Source organism: Poecilia latipinna, unplaced genomic scaffold (genome assembly GCF_001443285.1).
Source record: "Poecilia latipinna isolate Pla-1442-1.1 unplaced genomic scaffold, P_latipinna-1.0 Scaffold1350, whole genome shotgun sequence".
Lineage (NCBI taxonomy): Eukaryota > Metazoa > Chordata > Actinopteri > Cyprinodontiformes > Poeciliidae > Poecilia > Poecilia latipinna.
In genome coordinates this window covers 95335-113087 of record NW_015113966.1, presented here as the reverse complement: position 1 = coordinate 113087, position 17753 = coordinate 95335, and the positions used below count along the sequence as shown (strand labels likewise).

At 40.3% G+C, this 17753-nt stretch overlaps 1 protein-coding gene across 2 annotated transcripts in view; it reads left to right on the top strand.

The window, feature by feature from the left end:
- Nucleotides 1-17753, top strand: part of adcy2b (adenylate cyclase 2b (brain)) — a 70362-nt gene that overhangs the window by 17154 nt on the left and 35455 nt on the right. For both annotated transcript variants that reach the window (XM_015056035.1, XM_015056034.1), the window contains exons 3-7: nt 6912-7073; nt 7870-8019; nt 13332-13480; nt 15322-15433; nt 17008-17135. In XM_015056035.1, coding sequence (XP_014911521.1) covers nt 6912-7073; nt 7870-8019; nt 13332-13480; nt 15322-15433; nt 17008-17135 — 701 coding nt within the window. The remainder of the gene's footprint in view (nt 1-6911; nt 7074-7869; nt 8020-13331; nt 13481-15321; nt 15434-17007; nt 17136-17753) is intronic.

Sequence of the window (17753 nt, the reverse complement as noted above, 5' to 3'; positions counted from 1 at the left end):
CCCGTCCCGTTCGGCCGAGCTGAGCAGCAATTTATATTTCCCTAAATAAAAAAAAAAAAAAAAAAAAAAAAAAATCCCAGCAAACAGTGATCCTTTAAACTTTCATGAAGCTGAATAGCTTGGTCAATTGAACTTAAGGATACGTTTGAACTGGTTGCAGTTTTCTGGCCGATCACCAATCTTTTTCCCGGCCAATTCCGATTTTGGATGATACCAGTTTTTTTTCTTCTTTACTTAAAAGTTGTTAAATATCGTGACAAAGTTGCTACGTTGGCAACAGTTTGTGACTATTGTTCAGTTTTCACATTTAAGCATTGTCCGTCACCCAAATCAAGAAAATCTGGGCTTATTTATCGGTTCACCCCAAGTTAGCAGGTATAAAACAAACTGTGATTCATTTCTAAGAGCTTTTTTTCTGCCATTTTTTAAGTGTCAGACAGAAAAATGGAGAGAAAAAAAAAGAAAATCTAGCAAATCCCTCCAGTCTGGGAGTCAAACTCAACCCGGCTGCAGCAAAGAACTGAACAATCCTAACAGTGAACCCTGAGGAACTAAATCTATGGACTTCAGCATTTATTCATCCTTGAAACTAACAGTTAATAAACTTGTAGTACATTATCATTTTTCAACTGTAGCAATTCTCTAATGTGTAATCCGTCTAAACATCCATTCCCTGCTTTCCTGCGCTCCGTTGCATATTCATGCCGGCTGTGTGTGTGTGTGTGTGTGTGTGTGTGTGTGTGTGTGTGTGTGCGCGCGTGCGTGCGTGTGTGTTTGCAGCCATGCTCGTCTCGGCACAGAATTAATTCTGTGTTAATGAGGCCTGATGAGAGCTGGAGGTGAGTAGATCAGCAGACAGACACATTAGTTTTCGCTGCCAGACTCCGTTACTCTCCTGGCTCTCAAGAATCCTATTTTGTCCTCATCTGGCGCCCTGTCTCCCACAATTCATCAAACCCCATTTTCAAAGCCGCAAACTTCTCCGTCTGTCTTCGTTTCTCCTTGTAAATCACCCCCAACATGCCCAAATTTCCTCATTCCACTTTTCTTTTTTACTTTTTTTTTTTTACTTTGTCAACTCTCTGCTCCTCCTCCACGGATGGAGGTATTTTTATCGTCAGCCACCTGTGAGAGCAAAATCATTCTGCATTATTAATCACTCTATTCTGCTCCTATGACTCTCCTACTTACACATTTATACACTCCTGAAAGTTTTTCTACCGCTCTGATATTTCTATATATAGACGGGGAGACCAAAAGCTGCTGTTTTATTTATTCACGGCTGAAAAAAAAAAACTCTAATCAAATATCTGTGAAAGCACGTCAGCGTCCCTTTGACCTCCCGATGCAGCAGCTAAATGTTTCCAGGAACAGATTATCTGTCCTGGTGATCAGCTTGGTAACATTTTTTTTTAACTCACATCTGTTTCTACAGAACAATAAAAGCTTCAGGATGTTGGCGGGTTTTCTGAAATGCTTGCATGTCTCTGTCTTCTGGTTTGAATCTTCAGGATATTTCTATTAGAATTCATCCATTTAATTCAAACCATGATACGACCACCACCGTGCTTCACAGCTAAACTCTGACGGAGTGTTAAGAGTTTTCTGTTCCTAAATGAGCTTTCAGACAGTAAAATAAGTCAATGTGAAGTTACTCATTTGATTATTTTATTATTATATTATTTTACTTTTTTTTTTCTTGTTCGGGTCTATTTTAAAAAATTATGAGCTTCTTTTGAGACTTTCCAAGCTTAAAATTCATCAAAAATTTTTTCTCTTGCGCTAAAGTATATAGCATCCCAAAACAGATGATTACTGAGAATGCAGTGTAATGTCAGATTTTTATTTTCTTTTTAAATCCAGTGTCAAGTTATTAAGGGTCAAGTTCAAGTCAAATCTCTAGTCTCTAATGACAGAAATCAAGATTTTCTTATTAAATTGGTGACATTAGTGCAACGCTGACCCTGCTCCGCTGTAGGTCAGGAACCCAAATGAGCTGCTCATGCCGAGGTGTAAAATTACCATGTGAAAATGTTGTAATTATCTTCAGGTCTGTTAATATTCAGAAACAATTGTGTGTTAACCTTAACATTTAACATTCAATTTAACATGTAAAAGCTGCTAAAGTCTGCTTGTTGTTGTTTTCGGACCAGAAATGTAAACAGGCATTCATGCACCAAGGCACGTAAAATATATTTAAACCTTTTCAAATTTAATTTCTGAACAAATCTAACTAATGTGTGTCTTTGTAATGACTAATCTAACACCTGTTTATCCATGTTTTCATATAGTCTTCTTCTCTAAATATTGCACTAAATAGAGTTTTACTTATTTTCTTCTCTGAGCTGCAGAATTTTTAACATTTCAAAACAATTTTTAAATTCACAGTTAAAGTATTTTTCTCAAATATAAATAGATAAATATGAAATTTAAGGTATAAATTCCAGCCAAATGAACAGTGTGGTAAGTGAATGAATGTGTGTAAACACCTGAAAATACAAAGCAGGAAGTGCTTTTATTTTGACATTTGCCTCCAGAAGCGTCTTGGAGAGACTACAGTTCATATTAGCTAAAGCTTATTGTTAAGTTACAGCTAACATGAAGCTACATGTTAGCTGTAGCTAACATGAAGTATAATAAGAACCAGATCTGTAAATCTCTACCAATTGGTACAATAAACAAGTTAAAAAAAGTTTGTTTTTCTTCTCATCACAAATTCTCAAATGGAATAAAACTGACAGGGAGTCACATTTTTTCAACTTACTTTTTCATTTGTTCTGAGGCTTTCGTTAAGGAACAGCCGGAGAGGCGGAGGGGAGATAAAGGAAACAGAAAACCAACCAAAGCAAAAGCCACACTTGCAGAAGAGCAGAAGTCTGGTGAAAGGAGCACAGGAGAAATACATCCCGCTCTCAGTGGGTTGAATTGATTGTGATTACTCAGAGAACAGCGTGTGTGATGGAGCACACAGAGCTAATAACGGAGAGAGAGGCGGGGGGGAGAGAAAAGAGAGGAACACAAAGAAAAGGCACGGACAACATCCGCCGGTCTCTGCATCCAGTCTGTCCTGACCCCTCTGACCTAATGTGGACAGACTCATAAAAAATATATATATAAAAAATTACCTTCCATGTACACAGCTCAGCTATGTCTGCAATAGGCCGTTTATCATGGCCCTGCTTTGATTTTGAGGGCAGATTGAAGAACATTTTCACACCTGGTACCCTCCAACAAGACACAAACATTTTCCTGTGCAGACTTGGAAACAAAAGTGAGAGTTTACTTCTTAAAAAAAAAAAGAAAGAAACGCTGCTACGCCTCATAAACGTCTAAAGCGAGCAGAGATAGACGTTTTTTTTGGGGGGGGGGTTGATGTAGGTATTCAGGCGTACATATCTGTGTGTCTGCTTCTTTCGTCTGGAGCACAGAGAAGCGCTCAGATAGAGACAGAGAGAAGAGAAAAAAAAAGTAATGGAGGAAGCAGGAGAGAGATGGTGTCTGCAGCTCCCATCACAACGCGTTTGAAGGTGTATTAGGATTCAGGTTGGAGTGTGGGGGAGATGGAGTGTGTGTCTTGCTGCCTGTGTGTGTGAGGGAGAGTGTGTTTGTGGTAGATAGAGGCAGGTGATGCAACTGAAATTGGACCGCCGCTCTCAATTCACGCGACCGCTCAATCGGACCGGATGTCGCGCACTCCGGATGATCCCGGGGTTGTTATAGTTTTAAAGAGAGGAGCCTTTCCCAGATTAGGATTTGAAGGTTATCTCAAAAACACAAACGAGTTTGAAAGCACAGCATTCGCCGAGATGTCAGCATCCTTCCTGTAGTTGGTTCCCCTAGCAACAGAAGGTCTGAGCCCACACAAAACATCTCTCTCTCTCTTTCTGTGTATGTTCTTACTGTTCAGATCTGCTTTTAGAAGGAACTAGGTCAGCCAAACAATTGCTAAAACCCAAATGTTGACAAAACATTTCGGGTTTTTTTTTTTTTTTTTTTTTAAGAATTTGCTTTTTTTCGGCGCTAGTGGCCTTTATTTGAAAGTAGTCTGAAGAGAAGGAACAAATGAACCGGGAGTCGAACTCGGGACGGGCCGCGTCGAGGTCAACAGCTTGTGTTTACGGGGCGCGCACGCGCTAACCGCCGCGTCATTCGACAACAGGTTTCTGGAACTTCTTTTAATTTAAAATGGCAGTGACCTGTAAGACGCGTTGGGATGTAGAGGCTGTCGGCTTATTTTAGGTGTCACTTCCAGTCGAATCCTGTGTGCACGCCGCCGACTAGCTGAACCCGAACGACAGGAAGTTAAAGCGGGCGGCAGGAAGGTCACAGTTCACCTGGTGTGTCTGCTGTAGCTGCGACCTGAAACGCGCCGGTCGCCACCATAACAGGAAGGGCAGGACAGACCGCCAGCGGAAGTGGAAGTGGACGGAGCAGGAAGTTAAACAAGGAGGTGCCGTTAAGAATGACACAATTATCATATCTCGTTTGCATTTACAAAGAGAAACATGAGATGAATTTAGTCAATTTTTGTACATTTTTAAACTTGTATTTTAGGTGTTAAAGAGCTATGTAAGCCGCCCACGCAGCTCAACTAAGTTATATCAGGTTTGACATTTTGGTCTCGGATCTGTTTCTGTGGAAGCGATTTCTGCCCACACAGCTGTGCTCTGTATTTAGACAAACATCAGAACAATATACACAATCTGAATGTTTGCTGGCATTCATGTGCTTGTGTTTTTTAAACTCCATTGTGGGACTGGTGTTGTAATTACTAGTATCACTTGCAATTTGTGCACAGCCCTCTGATTTAGAGTCATGATTCCCCCTCCTCTAACAGTGCTGGGAGAAAACTGCAGCACGTCCAGGAAAGGAAAAGAATTACATTTCAAGTTTTTTTTAACAGCCTGGGGATCGTTGAGAGCAGTGATCCTCCTCTCCAGCAGCATCGATCTGCGGTCACTTCTGTTTCATCAGCGCATAAAACCTTTTTGATGTTTCATCTTTTGAGTCAGATTTAGAATTGGTTGCGTTTTAGTTCGCTTTCCCATCTTTTAGAGGAGTCGTGGTACATGGAGCTCACGAGAGGAGATGGCACACGATACTGGGTCCAGGAGAACAAAATGGGTTTTTAGCAATGCATCTTTTTGCTGTCACCGAAAGAGAAAATATGTCACTAATCTGAGGCTGCGTTTCAAAAAATGTGCAGAAATTCTAGAATTTCTCAGTCCACATCTTGCAGTTCGTGTGCTGGTCAAAAAGCATTTAATTGCTCCTTTTTTGTGTTTCAAGACATATATTCAGATATTAGCAAGTTTCAGATCAAGAAAGGTACTGGCATGTTTCTTTTTGGTTTTTTTAAATCTATTTCTTGTTTTCTTTTACTAAAATATCCAACGTTTGGTTTAGTAGAGAAAAATAAATCACAATAAAATGTTGTTTTTAATTTGTATTTAAAAGTTGAACTTTTGTGGCCCTAAAGTGTTTGCAATTTCACAATTTTGGAGTCACTTGGCAAACATTCGGACACCACTGGATTTTGAACAATGAATGAACAAATGAAGTCCAGACATAAAAAAAAACAAAAAAACATTTAGTTTAGTGTAAAAAAAAACGGCCAACATTAGCTACTAGAGTTGTTTACAGCAGCGTTTATTCAGTTACAGTGCTCTCCTGGTCATTTGGATCTTATCAGTCACTATTTCTTGTTTCTATTGAGCCTTGCCCAAAACCATGCAGATGGTTTCACTGTTACCTTGCAGCAGGAAGGTACTGGCCTGGATTCTTTCTGTGCATGCATGAGATTTCTCCAGGCACTCCAGATTCCTCCAGCAGTCCGAAAACATGACTGGTAGGTTAATTGGTCTCTCTAGATTACCATGAGGTGTGAGTGTTTGTGTGCGCGTGCGTGTGTGTGTGAGTGTTTGCGTGTGTGTGTGTGTGTGTTGCCCTGTGATGGACTGGCGACCCGTCAAGGGTGTAGCACTGAATGACAGCTGGAGATGGGCACCGACCCCCGCTGCGACCCTGCAAGGATAAACGGGTTTATACAACTGGTGGATGGATGGTACTTGAAATCTGTCAACACAACAGGACAACACAGGAATGGCATTTTTCCTTCTAAATAAGAACATAAATGCAAACTTAAAGTACTCACTTTACTTCCGGAACGGTTTTAGTATCGATTACGTGAAAATATTATTCATTTACCTAAGAGGCAGATTTATCTAAATCTTACTTCCAAGTCAAAAACAATCGTTTTTTTAAAGTTCTTTTGTTGACGAGAATTAAAGTTACATAAGTCGTCTTAACAGAAACATCCATGAAGTCCAGCGAATTACCTCACAGAAATGTAATTGGCAGTGAAATATACCTCTGACCAGGCCTGTCAAATAAACAGATTTTACTGGACGATAAATTGCCCCAGAAGTTATTGTGATAAATGTTAATATTGTTTTCGAGACCAATTTCAAGTAATTTAACAGCATAAATTACTGATCTTTGACATCATCAAAGATCAGTGTCACTTTAAATTTGACTGAACATTTAACACTGGAACTGGAAGACATTTTAAATATCCAAAATAAATAAATAGAACAGCAGAAGTAACAAGTAAAATGAATTATCATGTCTCTGTACACAAAGTTGTTCTTCAAGAAAAGGGGGCGAGTTGAGACCGAAGTCATCCGGTTTTTGTTAGAAACAAAGAAAGAAAAGAGAAAAACAATAAATCATGCAAATGGAAATAGCTGAGGTTGCTTTAATCCATCATGCAACTAATTGATTTATTGCGACGGGCCTACCTCGGAGTATAAAAATATTTAAAAGCATCAGCTGAAAGTTGGCGCCTAATCACCAGAACTCCTCATTTTTCACCTGGTTCTCTTATACTTCCTGTCACTTTCTATCTGCAGGTGTCGTTCTTTCTGTTCATTGTGTTTGTGGTCTACACCATGCTGCCCTTCTCCATGAAATGGGCCGTCATCGCCAGCGGTATCACCTGCCTTTCACACACCGTCACCCTCAGCGTCTGCCTGACCTCCACTGCTACAGAACTGGAACCTCTGGTGTGGCAGGTGAGACCGATACTCGTCCATCCTCGAGCCTTCAAGCGCGCGGGCCAACCGTACGGAGGAAATGGACTTTTTAAAGAACTTTCTGCCTCGCCCGCAGACGTGAGGTGACTGTGTTGTGAGCTCGCCATTTGGGTCTTTTGAACAGCTGGATGATTGTGCGGCCGCTCCATTACCTTCTCTAAACATCGCTGCTGAGCGTACCCTCTGCATAACTAGAAACGATGACACAGAGTATTTTAGACAAAGTCCAGGTTATGAAATAGCTGGCCCATCATGAGGCAGCAAATTCAGACGTAAAGTAATCTCCAAGAGCAATAACATCTCCAAGCCTGAATAAAAAAAACAGCAACTCATAAGGGTAATGTGATTGTGCAGCGCACGCGTCTCTGAAGCTGGCACCCGCTCGCACACACTCAGAGGCTCTGCAGTCAAGCCTCACAGTAAACACACTGATAGCACTCTAATCACGGTGGCTCTTCTCAGTCTTGTAGACGCTGAACGTCTGCATCGGCCATAAAACACACTCAGGAACGTTCATTACGCTTGGACACAGCAACAAGGATAATCTATTGATCCGTGGATCCTCTTTTTAAAAGGCTTGAGGTTTGGATAATGACGGAGAGCTAACACAAAAGTGTGTGCTCTCCTGCTTTTATGAGGTAATAATACACCCTAAGTGGACGGCAGAACACAGGGGAACATTTCAGGCGCGGGCATAAACGCGACGCGGATCGTGTGCGGACAATCTTTTATGGCTGCTGAGTTGATGTATATGCGGCGTGTGTGTGTGTGGCAGATCCTGGCCAATGTGATCATCTTCACCTGTGGAAACCTGGCCGGGGCGTATCACAAGCACCTCATGGACCTGGCGCTCAGGCAGACCTATCAGGACACCTGCAACTGCATCAAGTCTCCCATCAAACTGGAGTTTGAGAAGCATCAACAGGTACAAAGTCCAAAATCTAGAGTTTCAAAGAAAGGATTGATGTGGAAGAATGTTTAAAATCTGGTGCAAATGCTTATTATTTGCTGTAGCGACTAAATATGGCAGAACTCTCAGCTTTTTATTAAATGTTAAATATAGTTTTACATGTACTGGAGTTCATTTCTGGTTGTTTTTTTCATTAGTTTTTATCAGATTAATGCAAAATGAAAAATGTTCACCTTACAACAGGAACTGTACACATTGTGAAATTTGAGCTTAAATGTGAGACTGTATTAAGTCAGAAAGTAGTCACTGACAGGACAGACTTTATTCAGCAGAAAAACCAACACTATAGTGGGTGTAACACTGAACTCCATTTGTGGAAGTAAGATTTTCCAGGTTCCCAGGTGAACTCATCATTCTGAGTTCAGACCAGAGTCCCATTCTCAGTCCCAGTGGAAATTATAACTAAGCATCGTGAACATGATTTTCCTTTTGCTTGTGTTTGAACTCAAACATTTGTAGGTAAATTATCACCTTTGATGAGCACAACAGTTAGCAAATCCCACTAGTTTTATCATACGCAGCTAGAAATCTCAACAAGCTCAATAAGTTGTTATAGTTACTACACCCAAGTTCTGAGACAAACACAAGATGACAACAGTGCACTAGCTGTTAGCTGGCTAGCTAAATAAGATTAGCTAAGTTTAATTGTAAGTTGAGAACTATCTGATTTCACAGCTAATAGTTTTCACAGTAACTCACGAAGCACAAAGCACAACCCTACAGTCCTCCCCATATCCAAAGCAGATAACTCTACAGGGTTTTTCCAGTCTTATTGTTTCCTATTTGCCCTACACTATAAAGAGCCAAATTAAAATTTAATCGCATTCTGGTTACTTGCCAATTCTCACTACTTCAAAGTTTCGTCAGAGAAGGGAAGTTGGTGGGTCAGCCATGTCTTAAGTGGCATTTTGCTGTGACATTTGCTTGACATTAACGTCTTTGTCGTGACATTAGGCATTCTTCCCAACCAGGGAAGTGACATATAATATTACACAAATAATTGATGGTCTGCTCAGAGGTGGTTCACTATGATGACCTTTTTTTTCTTTTTGTCTAACCCTTAATAATGACAAAATAAGCAATTTTCCTATATCAATTCAGGACAGCATCATATTAGTAGCATCAAACTAAACATGCCAGCTACTTGCTGCTATTTTGTTCTCTGTTTTGCCAGCAAATGTACTGCATGCCTACAATTATAGCATACTTGTGTTGGCTCTCTCTCGCACTAAGATGCAAATCACTAACTTTTTTTTCCTTGCCATATTTCTGGCATATGTTTCTCTGCAGTAGTTTGCGTGTGGGAAGAAGTGTATGCATATTAAAATTAGCGCAGATGCATGCAAATGCCGGTTCGTGACATTCACAGAGCCAAATCTCATTCAGCAGCTGACTGCAGATCTTATTAGTTCATTAGTCAAACACACAATTAATAACACTACAGCTCTTGAGGCTACCATACCCCCCTCCTGCTGCGCGCCGCGTTCAAACTGCTTCGATGCTGAATAAGTAAATAAGAGAGGATGGTGCGCCTTTCTATTTTTAGCGCGTCCCCTCAAACCGAGCCCCTCTCCAGACTTAATTTGCTGCTGTGTTTTAGGAAATGAGCCCGTGGTGTGTGAACAATGTAATGACCCTCTTTCACTGTGAGCCGCAGTTGTGAGTCACATAACTGTGTGCGATTTGCGCGCGTGCGCGGCGCAGGCAGCTGCTCGGTCAGCAGCGTGCGCGCGTGGTCACGCACACATGCTCTCATGCTCACACACGCTCGCCAAAATTGAGCTGAAACAACCCCTCCATCTGATGCGTCTGGAGAAGAATTGAAATAATGAACTTCTATAACAGTGTTTCATATGCTCTCATATTTGAATAGTACAGTAACTATACAGTTTGAATAATACAGTAATACAGTAACTATTGTGTTATTTTTAGAAATACCAAACCAATAAGGAACACGTAGCGCTTATTTCAACGCCAAAAGTCTAACTGCTGGATTCAGTTTTGTGTCACCAAAGATGTTTCTAATTATCTAAATATTTTTCTTTCAAAAAATCCGAATTTGATATTTCTTTAAACTTCAGCTGTCCTTTCTTTCTTCTTTCTTTCTTCCTTTCTTTCTTTCTTCTTTCTTTCTTCCTTTCTTTCTTTCTTTCTTTCTTTCTTTCTTTCTTTCCTTCTTTCTTTCTTTCTTTCTTTCTTTCCCGTTTTCCAATCAGTCACGCTGCCTGACTCTATACTCACACAGCTTTGCTCTGCCTGACAGGCTGCCAGAATAATTGGTGAATATACTTTATTCTCATATCCCCCTCTTAAAAAGGGGGATATGTTTATGAAGGGAAAGGCTGAAGTGTAAATGAAATGAAAATCCTCTGGCCTAGCGTGGCTAAATCTCTCGTTATAACTGTAGTTGTAACAAAATACGCTGAAGTGGAAAACAAAGTGTTTGCAATTCTTAGGATAGTGACAGATAAAAACACCAATAAATGTGGAATCGATGCAGTCATAGTCCACTGTCACCACATGCTTGCTGCTGAGGTAAATGGCTACAATTTCAGCTTGATGCAACTACCTGGGCTTCCTTAGTAAGACTGCTTAGTTTGTGTTTGTGAATCTGACCATTTGGTTGAAATGAATTGGGCTGGTTTGTTTTCACATGTCTTGTGTGCTGCGTTGAGAAAACATTTGCAAAGTTCTAAAAATGAACTGATCGAAAGAACTGATAGAAACAGTGGTAACTCAAAGAACTTGTAACTTGCCAGAAAAGAAAAAATGAGAACAGAATAAATCATTTCACTATATAAGATTATAAACTTTCCTTCTGTAATTACTCGTGCCATGTGTTCTGAAATTTGAAAAGTTCTTTAAAAGTGGTTCAGACAAAAATGTAAATGTTTGGGGAAAAAACTTAAGTATGTATTTAGAAAAGAAAATGTTGTACCTAAATTACCAACACCAAACATTAGAAGACTCAGCTGATCTAATTTTGTGTAACCCTCGAAATAAGAATTAAAAAGATTTCACAAAAGCTTCTTCTATCAATACAATAAAATATCAATCAATAAATTATTCTTTTTTTATTACTACATTTATGCAGGACCTACGTTAAAGCAGGTCTGTGTTTGATTGCGTGGACAATCTGCAGCGCTTTAAGAAAAGTATTCATCCGTTCATCAGTGTGAGAACGACTTTACCTCCTGTGAATCACTGGCAACCTGTTTGCATATTCTTGCTTCTGGTGCGGTAAAGATTTTCAGCGTGTGGGTGGAAAGAAGGAGTACCTGGAGAAAACCCACGCGGGCAACGAGAACATGCAAACTACACATCGGAGCACGAGCCAAGAACGGCGCTGCTGTGAGGCAACTGAAACACGGCTCTGCCACCTGGATTTCACTTCGGCTTCATTGTTAAGCCTCACTAAACTTGATCTGTGACTCATTCCACGCAAAGCAAACGCACCCAAGGCGTTACAAATTCTGAGGAGATGGAGAAAAAAAAAAGAAAGGAACAAATGGTCAGACCTGCAGTGGAGAGTTAAAAACTGGAATAGCCAGCGACTGGAGAAAAGCGTGTTTTGTTTGAAATGTGAATTTCGAGGGTGCAGATGAGGACTCTGGCATAAAAAGTTAATCACAGAAGAACAGCGGAAATACTGAAGGAGCGTTTAGTTCGCCGCCACAGTGACTGACTTAGTTACACACGTTGTTTCATCCCTGCTTTTTTTCCTCGCCTTAGGCAGAGGTCAAGATGCATTTAATTGAAGTAAGAATTAATATTTAAACTGGAAAAAAATATGTTTCTCTTGGTTTTCACCCTCATTACCGGCAGATAATGAAAAAATCAGAGTGTGGGGTAAAACAGTCATTGCTCTTCTGACGTCGGCCTCCAGTTCTCCCTGATAAATTAACCCCAATAAGCCATCGTTAGAGAGAATTAATGACGGAGTTATATTTAGGAGGTTAAATAATTAGAAACTGAAGTGAGAAACAGAAATAATGTATCAACTGAGTCTCTCTGTGGTGGATTTTTCTTCTGAAATCATTAAAAAACCATTGCAGTCATTTGACTTTTCTGTCGGAGAGCCTTTAAAGTGAAAACGTTTTTGTGTTTGTGAATTTTTTTTAGGGTCTGAAAAAAATCTACAAAATGTCAATAACAAGGTCAGACTATGTCCAGTAACTGTAAACGTTTCTGCAGCTTTGATTAGTTTAATTTCTAGCTACAAAGATTTCATAACGGTTCAATTCAAAAGATAATTTTCTGTCACAGATGAGATAGTTCAGTTTTTTTTTTATTCTAGACTGCATTTTATTATCTATAAAGCTCAAAATGTAAAATACTCAGGCATGAAATGGATAATCACTAAACAAAAGTTTTTTAAAACTACAGTTTCAGATGAAAACCTTGTATCATTTTCTACTTAAAGGGGCAGTATCATGTCAAAGTCAACTTTTTTGGGCTTCACATCATGTTACAATGTTATTCCCACATCAAAAACACACCTGGAGTGTTTCTTCGATTATTCCATAAATGTTTGAGATGGCAACCATGGAGATTAAAGGATTTAATCTCCTTGGAGCTGCAGTTTCCAAGCTTCCTCTTCACAGAGCAGCCCTCCTCTTTTCAGCTCCTTCAGACTAGCCAGCAGCAATTAGCAAACACCTGGTGGATCTGCACATCAGCTGAACTCGTTATACGATCTTCTTCTCAGTAGAAAGAGTAGGAGTGTTTAAAGAGACAGGGGCCCAATTTAAAGGCATTAAATCCGGAAGTAAAATTTCTTTTACTGTTACATATATCTGATATATGTAGTATTTTTAGGACAACTGAAGGTGACACAGTTACTTGTTTATGCTACAAAATGGCACTATGTAGCTGAAAAACACATTAAACAAATACATCAATGTATGTGCTCCTCTCACACAACATCCGCCTACATGTGAAGTTCTTGATTGTGTCGCTGGTGTAACAGATTTTTTCACGTGTAGGAAAACTCTTCAGACACTCTGATGCAATCTGTTTGGACCTCAGTAAAAATCTGAATTTTTTATTATTTTTGTATGCGTTGTAGTCAAATGAGGAGCTGGCAGCATAAAATTAAATTATATTCTTGGCCTTTAAAAGCCTTGTTCTTGGTTTACCACACTCAGTTCCAGTTTAATCTACCGGATTTCTCTTTGAGAGAGACGAGAGCTGAATGCTTTTGACGTAATGGTGCGTATTCAAAAAGAGTGATCCGGATCGGTTTGATCCCGTCTTTGCCTGTCCAGGAGCGCTTACTGCTGTCCTTGCTGCCCGCGCACATAGCCAGAGTGATGAAAGCCGAAATCATCCAACGGCTGCAGGGGCCAAACTTCGGTCGCACCGAGAGCACCAACAACTTCCACAACCTCTACGTTCAGCGGCACACCAACGTCAGGTACGGCTCCCGCTTCCTCCCTCCACACATAATAAAGGTTATTATTCTCTGCTCTCATCTGGGTGGCTTGATCGCTCCTTCCTGTCCTCCCTCCAACCCATCATCATCATCACTGCTCTTTTCTCGCCACCTTTTGTCCGACTGCTCTCTACCTGCTATTAAATTTAGATTTCTCGCCTTTTTCTACGTCTTAAAATTTTTCTTTTTGGCCTCCATTTCCTCACTCATGCTTCTTCTCTTATCTTTTCCTCTCCGGTCATCTCCTCTGGTGTTCTCACCACACTTCTTTTCATTGCCATGGTGAAGTTCAGCTGAAATTTAACCCGTCCCTTTCTCCCGTTTTACTCTAAGGTCACTTTGCCAAACAGAAAAGGAGCTTTTGTCCTCGCCTCTCAATGACATCCCTCTCTGTGCGGCAAAGGTTTATCGTCACAGCACAGAGGCCGCCGATCTTGGCTCACGATGAGAGCAGCAGTCCCCGGAAAACCTGTTCTTTTTTTTTTTCTTTTTTTTTACGTCATCCTGGAGCTTTACTCAAGAGGCTGTATTTCTGTCCAACTCCAGCCTCAGCTGGGCTTATGGGTGAATGCGAAGTGTCCTCGCGTTGATCTCGCTATTATTCCTCCACTAATAACAAATTCTCCTATGGTCCAGCGGGGAGAGGAGGCCAATTTCTTTTCAGAACAAGGAACAGACACTCAAGGACACGCACACACGTCTGTGTTGCTTTACTGGGATCTATGCTGCCTAAAATGCTTTTTCTTTTGTGATGCTGCTCAAATTCATTTTCTTTTTTCGACGACAAGCTGGGTTTATGGAGTGTCGTCTGGTTTAAGCTACAGATGATGACTGAGCTGCTCTAAAATGGTCTGAAATGGTGCCAATAAAACGTTCCCACATTTCCTTCTGTCTTCTAAGAGAAGCAGAAAAAGAGTCAGAGTAACACATAGCAACACAATACAGTACAAACATACAGCGATTAAAGACTCGGCGTAATGCACACACTGCAGAAACACAACGTCTTACCAAGTATCTTTGGTCTAGTTTCTAATTAAAATATCTTGGTTTAATTGAAATAAGACAAAATTGACTAATGAGTAACTTTTCAGCGAAATATAGGCAACAGAGTTTTTGTAAGTTAATAATTCCTTAATGTTGATGGAAAAAGTACCAGCATAAAAATGTCTTGTTATAGATGAGATACTTTTTTCTATCAATAGATATATTAAGTAAGTTAATATATCTTACTAAAAAGTTATTTTTAAGTTCATTTTGTCTTATTTAAAGTGTGCTAAGATATTTGCGCTACAAATGAGACCAAAAAATATTTGGTAAGCGGAATATTTATTTATGAATCGTAATGTAGTGCAAATGTTGATTTGATTTGATGAAGTGACCGTGGATATCAGCAGATATTTTATACTAACAGAGGAAACATGAGACATTTTCCTGTCAGAAAAACTTTATGCTCACAAACAACCGCAGCCCCAGTCGCTAGAGCTATCGGTTGATGTTGAGGGATTAGCTAATCTGTTCCCCTCTTTCTTTGGTTTGTCTCATTCCCCTATGGCTAAGATTGTTTCTTCTAAATTTTGGGGCCAAACAGAAACGTTTTACTTTGTTACTCTACTAGAAATCACGCAGAGTGATTGATATAATTTAGTGAGAATCTTTATTCAAATCTCACCAAGAAGTGTAAACATGCTGGTTTTTTGGGTTTATTGTCTTTTATCCTCTAAGAATGAACTCAAATAGTGACCATTTCTGAAAATAAGCAACTAAAACACATAAAACACGTTTCAATAACATCTATATGTGGTGTTTGTTTCTACTTTCTGCAGCATACTCTACGCCGACATTGTGGGCTTCACTCGGCTGGCCAGTGACTGCTCCCCTGGTGAACTTGTTCACATGCTGAATGAGCTGTTTGGCAAATTTGACCAGATTGCTAAGGTAAAACAACTTCATATCACACACATACATGTCTGTTTTCCAGTCAAATGAGTGATCAATTTCTAAACATCACATTTCATCTAAAAAAATATTTACATTTCAGGTAATTGTAGCATATTAAGATCAGACTTTCTGTGTGCTTGTCTGGGATTGAAATGTAAGGATCTGATGAAAAAACGGATTTTTATCACAGGCTGAGGTTTTAAGAGTTTGAGCTAGAAGTGTGTGACAATACACACGTAAGAAAAAAACTTTTGGGACATCTATTAGGGAAGATTAAAGTTTCATTTTCATTTACAGCAAAGAAAGTGCTTTTTAATGTGAATTAGGTAGCTCTTAATTACTAAATTTTTCATCTCAAACTATGACAAGCAGAATGTAAACACCACTGGTACTGAGAAAAACAGGCTGAAGTCCAAATCCAGCTGCCTGTTGCATTGAACCAGATCCGAATGCAGCACAAGCTTTCCCAACAGTTGTTCTTCCATGGTGCGTTCAGGTACAGCTGGTAACCAGATGTCCAGTCAGTTCTGTATCGGCTGCTTTTTGTAATTCCAAAACATGCTGATAAAGTTGAATTATTGTCGGGTTATTTTAACTTTCTTTGTTCACGTAAATAAAAATAAAAAACTAATACAAAAAAAAAACAAATAAGAAAAAAAATGTTTTTTATTTTAATATATGAAAAAAGTAGCGAACCATGACTGTAGATTCGAAGTCCTGCACCGAATAGCCTTTTTAAAATAATGGATGTTTCAGGCTCAATCAAGTAATTTTTGTTTCTTTTAACCCAGTGGTGTCCAAAGTCGGTCCTCGAGGGCCGGCATCCTGCATGTTTTAGTTCTCTCCCTAGTGGTAGCAACAACCTCGTCAGCAAGTCAGTGTTCTGCTTAGGCCTCTAATGAGCCATCATTTGATGCAGGTGTGTAAAACCAGGGAGAGAACTAAAACATGCAGGATGCCGGCCCTCGAGGACCGACTTTGGACACCTCTGCCCATTATTCAATCGCCGTATCCCTGTTTTACCCTCTTCAGGCTGGGGAGGGGTCACAGCTTTTCACATTGCGAGATTGGGAGTCGATTCTGGACCGACCGGGTCCACTCAGAACGTATTAGCTTACGTTCTGACTGGACTAGTTATAAACCAGCCGAGGCGACAATTTCTATTTCCGACCAAAAGCCGTTTGGGCCTTGTTATGGTCCGCTCTCCGAGCCCAGAGAGCGGACTCGGAGAGTGCGTGTGTGCGTGCAGGATGCCCACAGTGAATGCCAATCTCATGGTGCTCAGCTATAAGTTGAGTCAGGCTTCCTGAGCTTTGTGTTCAGCTACTGTCTCCTCCTGAAGCTGCAGTTACATAAAACTAAATAAAAGCTCCAGCGGTGAGCTGATACTCATCCCACATGTTGAATAAGAGCTAATGTGTTGTGCATGTGGGTGACTGATTTTTTAGGCTTGATGGATTTGACTGCGAGAGTGCGAGCGTCGAGTGGAAGTGAGGAGTAAGAGGAAATGTTGGCCATTAATAAAGACGTCTCATCAATGCGGGTGTGGTTTGTTTGACTCGTTCTTGAAGGAAAACGAGTGCATGCGGATCAAGATCCTGGGCGACTGCTACTACTGCGTGTCCGGACTCCCGGAGTCGCTGCCGAACCACGCCAGGAACTGCGTGAAGATGGGCCTGGATATGTGTGAGGCCATCAAGTAAAACACCAATTCCACCCCCCGCCCGACTACCACCAACCTCACCGACACCCCTTCCCTCTCCCGCTCCTCACTCTTCTTCTTCTTCTCCTCCACAAACACAAACAAACACGCGCCTGTTAGACAGATTGAGCAGAAAGAATGCCAGATTAAATTCCAGCTCTGTTTAGACACAATACAACAGGATAAGCCTCAGAACCAACAGTAAAAATTCAAGCGGATGACTACACATCGTGGTTTACGTGTTTGTTGTTTCCTGTTTTCTTGCTCTCCGTCTCTCGTTCATGCATAGAGATGCGTATTATTTTGACGTACGGATGTGTTTTTGGCTCGCCATCACTGACCTTTAATCACAGTCGGCAATTACGCCTCGCAATTACAAAGCAGTTTGTGGATTTCACTGTTGCTTTTTTTTTTTTTTTTAATTGTCCAACTGATTTTAATTAGATTGTGGACAAAAAACAGTTTCTGTTTGGTGTGGACTCAAACTGCGGTCTACTTTGGCCTCTGATGTGTGTTTTTTTTTTTTTTTTTTTTTTTTTTTTTTTTTTTAAAAATTTTTTAAAAAACTTTAAAAAACGTTCACCCCCCCCTAATTTTTTTTTTTCAACCCCCCCC